This window comes from Delphinus delphis, chromosome 11 (assembly GCF_949987515.2).
Source record: "Delphinus delphis chromosome 11, mDelDel1.2, whole genome shotgun sequence".
In the NCBI taxonomy this organism is placed as follows: Eukaryota; Metazoa; Chordata; class Mammalia; order Artiodactyla; family Delphinidae; genus Delphinus; species Delphinus delphis.
In genome coordinates, this window is record NC_082693.1 from 93,751,702 (window position 1) to 93,757,701 (window position 6,000).

Consider the following 6,000-nt stretch of genomic DNA (forward strand, 5'->3'; position numbering starts at 1 on the left):
GGGGCTGTTTCCTGGTTGAGAAGAGTAGGGGTTGATCCAGGGAGGGTTCAAGAGGCCCCTTTGAGCTCTGATTCTGACTGTCCTTTCTGTCCCTGCTGCCCTCTTGTCAAGGGAGAACCCAGGCCGATGACAGGGTGAGTAAAAGAGAGAAAAATAGAAAAGCTAAGAGCTGGCAGCCTGTACAATTACTTGATAAGAAGTATATAGTTGTCAAACAGCATGCAAATTTTTGCAAACCCAAGTGTGGCCCTTGGGAGAACCTTCAGAAATCCCTTCCTTTGGGTCTGGCAGTCCAGCCGTGGGCGGCCAGGTGGTTTGAAGGCTCACAGCCCCCCCTACTGGTGGAAGCCGAGCACCCTCTCCTGGTTTTTCTCTCAGCGAAGTCCTTGCTCCTGCAACTGGCGCCTTTCCTGAGCCGGCCACCTGTGCCCATCCAGGAGCTCGGGACTCTGGGGCAGAGATCCAGCCTCAGGGACCAGCAGTCACTGGAGAGCCTTGTCAAAAGAGTGAGGAGTCTGTCCCGCTCGGCTGGGCTCAGGAATCTGCATTTTAAACGAGCACCCCGATCGTTTTCCCACACAGGGGTCCTCAGAGCAGCAGATTAGGTGACAGGGCTCTGCCATCGGGGGCTGCCAGTTTGGGGGAGGGGGTTCCAGGTGATGTCCTGAAACCCCTCCTGGTCCCCCTGGGGAAATCCCTGGGACAAGGCCCACACCCTCGTGCACGGTAAGAGGAGGAAGAAAGGCACAGACTTTGGCTGAGCACCTGGCGTGTGCTGGGTAGACACGGGGCTCAATGCTCTCACCCAGAACCCACAGCCACCCTGCCTGATGACGTTGTTTCAAGACGAGACCCCAGAGGTGCAGAGAGGCGAGGCCCTGTGCCCACGGTCATGAGTGAGGAAAGGGCGGTGGGCTCTCCTGCCTCCCAGGGGCTGCCAGAGCGTTATGGTCATCTCTGGAAGGTTAGGGTTGACACCAGCTACCTACGTCTTTAAAGGCTGTTTGGAAGGGCCAGAAGCCTGAGTACATGACTGACTCCCCGCCCCCCACCCCACCCCCGGTACAGAGGAAGAGGAGAGTGCCTCTGGGTCACCACCTTCCGAGGGCCCCTGAGCCCACGCTTCTGTTCCCAGAGTTCTCTGAGGTGACTGCAGCCACAGTTGCCTTGCCAGAACTCTCCCAGGTTCCCCTGAGTGGTGCGTGGATGGGCCACCCTAGCTGGCAGTGTGGTCTGGCTCCTAGCGCTGTGCTCGCTGGCTCCTGGATTTGGGAACTTCAGACTTGCCTGTGTCATCCCTGGGGTGGAGGTCTCAGATCTCTCTCCTGGAAGGCTGGGCCCCTGCCTGGGATGGAAGGCTGGGGAGGTGCTGCTGGGGTTCAGAGCTCCATAAGGGACCTGTGGGCCTTCAGTTCCAGGGTAAGCCTACTCAGCAGCTGTCTTGCCAAGATGGAGTTCCAAAACTCAGTGTCGCTCCTGAGGTCAGACCCCAGCTGATGTTCTCAGGCCGTGCTCTGATTCCATGAACCTGAGCACTGTTACCAGCCAAGGTCTCGGTCACATGGCACAGAAGAGGGGAGCTGAATGGGCATCCTTCGAGGAGCTGATCCCACTGGGCTCCAGAGAAGAGGCAGGCGTCCTTAGTCTCGTTGGCAGATGTCAAAATCCCCTGCCCTGCTGGTCTCTCGGGCCTGGCTGGGGCTTCCATCACCATCTAGGTGAGTGAGGGCACGTACGTCACCCGGTCACCACCCACTGATGCCACTGCAGTTGCTCTTGTTATTAGATTGGTGTGAACCCTTACGTAGCTTGCTGCTGCCTGATCATGCATTGTTTTCTACACATGTCTATCTGTGCGGTGTCTGCTCTGTGCCAGGCACTGTCCTAAATTCCTGGTGTAGCAGTGGACAAAGTGAGCTTGCCCCTGCTCTTATGTACTGGGAGGGGGACAGGGACGGCAAGGACCTTCTCCTGAAGAGTGATCAGGGAAGGCCTCTCTGAAAAAGGGGCATTTGAGCAGAGACTTGAATGATGGGAAGCAGAGAACCATGTGGACATCCAGGGGAAGAATCTTCCAGAAAAGGGGAGTGTGAGGTCCTGAAGCCTATAGGGAGGTAGAGCTCACTGTCCTTGTGAGCCGTCCACACCACTGTCCCCTCTCCTGCCTGCCGAGCCGGACCAGCCAGGTCCTGACCATCGGACCGGGTCCCGATGCTCCAGGCCTTCCCTGAGGCCGCCTCTCCTCCACTTCCCGCCCCCATGTCCAGTCTCACTTCTTCCTTTGAAATTTGACTTTCTCTCATGAGCCTCCTTTGGGCCGCCCGTGCCACATACACTTTGTAAAAAGTAGAAATGTGGGGCTGTTGATAGATTCTCCTCCACTCATCTGAGCAGGTGTGATTGGCCACAGCGTGTGCTGCAGGCGGCAGCGGGCTCCGGTCTGTGCGCCGCGGGAGGGGTGGGCTCGAGGGCTTGGTCCTCAGCCCGGCCTCCCGTCAGAGGCGTGGAGGTGAATTCTGAGCGAGAGGCCCGTGTCCAGGCTCGCATCCAGCCTCGGAGAGTGGGTGGGAGTGTGGGGAGCTGGCCGCAAACCTGCTCTGCCCCGGCTGCCCCCAGCCCACGCGGCCACTCCTCCCTGGCCTCGGGAGCCCAGAGGACTTTTCTCACCTGCCTCCAAAATTCTGCTGCCTCTGGGGAGAAACTCGGCATCTGCCCAGTAGGCCAAGCAAGTACAGCAAGCCGCTGAGGACAGGAAGTGGGGACGGACGTGTCCTGCGGCAGCCAGGGGACTGCGGCACGGGAAGGGCAGCGGAGGCAGCCTCAGCGCCCCAGGAGGCTGGAGGCTGACCCAGCTCCGGGCCCTTGGAGCCACAGGGAGGCAGGCATCACCGTCTGGCTCCCTTCCCACCTCATCGACGCTCTAGCTGCTCTCAGAACGGCCTCCAGGGAGGCTCAGCTGGACCCGCAGCAAGTCCCGAGGCCTGGGCCCCACCGGCCGGGCAGGGAAGGGCCCTACTCGGGCCTGTTCAGCGTCTCTCTTGCTAATGGCCCGGGAGAGGAGGCCAACACCACCTCCGTGAAATTCACAGCTGAGGTGATACCGGAAGGTGGTGTGAGTGCCGGGAGATGACCCTGGCCCTGGCGGTGTGGAGAGGAACCGGCAGGAAAGAGGTCAGCGGCTGCCCAGGAGACAGCGGCCAGCGCCCCAGGAGGACTCCCCGCAGCAGACACGAGGCGCTGGTCTGAGGGCAGGAACACAGCCAGCCTCTGCTTGGGGTGTAAAGGCAGTGGACACGGATGGAAGGGGCCTGGGAAGAGGAGAGCTGTGCCTCCACCTCTTTCTTCTTGGTGAAGGGTGTGCCCCGCGCCCCTAAGCCTGGGGTCCGCGCCACCATGCCTGGCTCCCTCCAGGTCAGCCTAGTGGCCCCTCCTGAGGCACCGCTTTGCACCTTCCTCGTCGGCGGCCTGAGTGGTGGGAAGAGCTGAGGTGGGGCTCGGCAGAGCAGGCAGTGGCGCAGGCGCTGCCCAGCTCTGGGGGCTACTGGCCCCCCTGTCCCCCACTGTCAGGTCGGGCCGAGGATGCCCCCTTGCGGCAGGGCCACGCTGAGGGTCACCGACAGTGACTGCGGTCGCGCTTGTGAGCTGTGACGCAGCATAGGGTATTAGTAACTGGTGAATCACCCCGCTGAGGTCAGAAGATGGCAGATCCCTGATGCCCCAACCAGTGGTGGTCTTGCTGAGGCTGTCAGGACAGGGAGAATCTTTCCTTTTGCTCTTCTGAGGACCTACTGACCTGGTTTCAGCAGCTTGGGAGGCAGACAGTGACCCAACCACCCAAATTTGCGGTGTGGGTGGTGCATAGTAGAGGGGCTGGAGGCCAGCCCAGGGAGCACTTTACCTACATCCTCCCTCGCCTGTGTCCCTTGTCTCTGCAGGTAAAACAAGTTCCAGTCCTGCCAAGGCCAGCAATTGTGTGATTTTGTGAGCTGCGGGCCAGCTGTTGGCAGGACCTGTGGATGCCCCCATCCTGTCCTGTGGAGACACAGGTCAAACCCTGCACCGATTTGCACATCGGACGCCTAGTGGCCTCCTGCCCCAGCAGCCTCCATCCTGGCCTCAGGGACCCTGTATCCCAGATGTGAGGGTCTGCAGCATCTCAAGACAATCACACGCCTCCACAAGACTGTCGTGGCCGGGCAGGGGGGTCACCCTTTGTTTACATGAAGTGGAAGCTTGACTAGTGTCTGCTCTCCTTTATGCCCAGCCCCCTCCCTCCACTGGGCCAGCCTTGCCCTGCAGGCCCCCAGATGGGGTGAGTCCATGTCTTTCTACCTTAATGTGATGGGGTCTCCGGGGCAGCCCCAGCCCCCTGGCTTCTCCTTCCCTGGGCTTCCTGGTGCTGCTGGTCCCCCAAGCGGTTTGGTGGAACAGAAGGGACGAGGACAGGGCTCTGAGCCCGGGATCCAGTCTCGCTTGAGCTTCTGAACTCAAGGTGGAAGATGCAGCGAGGACGGCTGGGGCTGGCTGCTGTGGCCGTCCTGGCGTGGCCTTCCTGGCGTGGCCGTCCTGGCCTGTCCCTCAGGCTCCTGCAGTAGACTCTGAATGCAGTAAGGGCAGAATGTGACCCTGCCCTTTTGAGAGCCCTTGTGCTGAGGTCTCCTTTCCCTCCCCCAGCAGCATCCTGGCAGGCTCTGCCCTGGGTGGTCCGGGCCTCCTTGGCTATCGCCCGCTGCAAGCCCATCTGGCAGTTCTGCTCACGCCTTTACCTGAGGCGACTCCCTCCCGTTTTTTGCCTTGAGTTGCAGCCCAAAGTAGGGAGAGAGAGAGCCTGGCTGATGTTTTGGTGGTGCTGGAGGCTGGGCCCTGTCACCAGGAGTGTTTGCCCTCCTCCCACCCCAGAGATGGCCCTCAGTCCCTTCACCAGCCAGGACTTATGTGCCTTCTCTAGTTATATGTCAGCCAAAGACCAGGCTTGGCCTCCTGCCAAAGTCAGACTGGATTGAGGAGCCTGAGCCTCCCTGGCTTCTTAGGGACCTGGCCTAACTGCCATGACGCCAGGCCAGGAAGACCAGCTGAAAATCGCACACCACCCCCTCTTCACGCATGTGACTGAGAGGACCTGCGGAGAGAGTTCTTGAGTGGACGGCCGGGAAACTGCCGAACCGCAGGCTCTGTGGCTGGCTTTGCTTCCGGCCGGCGGCTGGAGGCCTGGAGAGCCGGGGTGGCTGGCCTTGCTTCCGGCCGGGGGCTGGAGGCCTGGAGAGCGGGGGGCTGGCCTTGCTTCTGGCCGGGTGCTGGAGGCCTGGAGAGCCGGGGTGGCTGGCCTTGCTTCCGGCCGGGGGCTGTAGACCTGGAGAGCTGGGGGCTGCAGTGCCTGAGAAAGCACCACACTCAGCCTCTCTCAGCCTCCTGCTTCTGAGCCAAACTCTCGTCCTCACACCTTTCCTTCTGCAAAACCCTGGGGCACCAGCAGCACCTTGGGGCGGGGCCCCGGTGCCTGCTAGCGCCTGACGGGAGAGGGAGCAAGGGGACCAGCGAGCATCCTGAGAGGAGCCTGGCCTCCCCGCTGGGTGGTGGGAGGGGCAGGGGAAGGAAGGGTGAACCTGGTTCTTGGGGGGTGAGGGACCCTGACCCACCTCCATGAGCGTCTGTGAGGATTAAACCCTTGCTGGGAAGTGCTTCCTTATGCACTAAGGCCTGGCGATGTGGCCCTGCTTGTTCTGGAGGGGAAGGGAGAGGGAGGTGGAACACGAGGGGCAGGGGTTACACCTCAGCTCAAAGTGTTTGGGTGGAGAGAGCACTCTTGGTGAGCAGAGTGGACACCTCTGGGGCAAGTGGGGAGGCAAAAGGAGGGGACCAGCTCCTAAGCGATTGTGCCTCGCCTGCGAGAGAAGCAGGCCCACGTAATCCCTTTCCCATCTCCCGACCCAAAGCAAGCCCGGTTCCTCCCCTGCCTTCATATGCAGGAGGCTCTGGACTGGAAGTTCCAAGTCGCTGCAG

The 6,000-nt window shown here is 61.0% G+C and overlaps 1 protein-coding gene across 2 annotated transcripts in view; it reads left to right on the forward strand.

Moving 5' to 3' along the window:
• Positions 1 to 5,690, forward strand: part of FAM83F (family with sequence similarity 83 member F) — a 29,545-nt gene extending 23,855 nt beyond the window's left edge. For both annotated transcript variants that reach the window (XM_060023970.1, XM_060023971.1), the window contains exon 5: positions 3,936 to 5,690. In XM_060023970.1, coding sequence (XP_059879953.1) covers positions 3,936 to 3,985 — 50 coding nt within the window. In that variant the 3' untranslated portion in view covers positions 3,986 to 5,690. The remainder of the gene's footprint in view (positions 1 to 3,935) is intronic.
• The last annotated feature ends 310 nt before the right edge of the window (positions 5,691 to 6,000 follow it).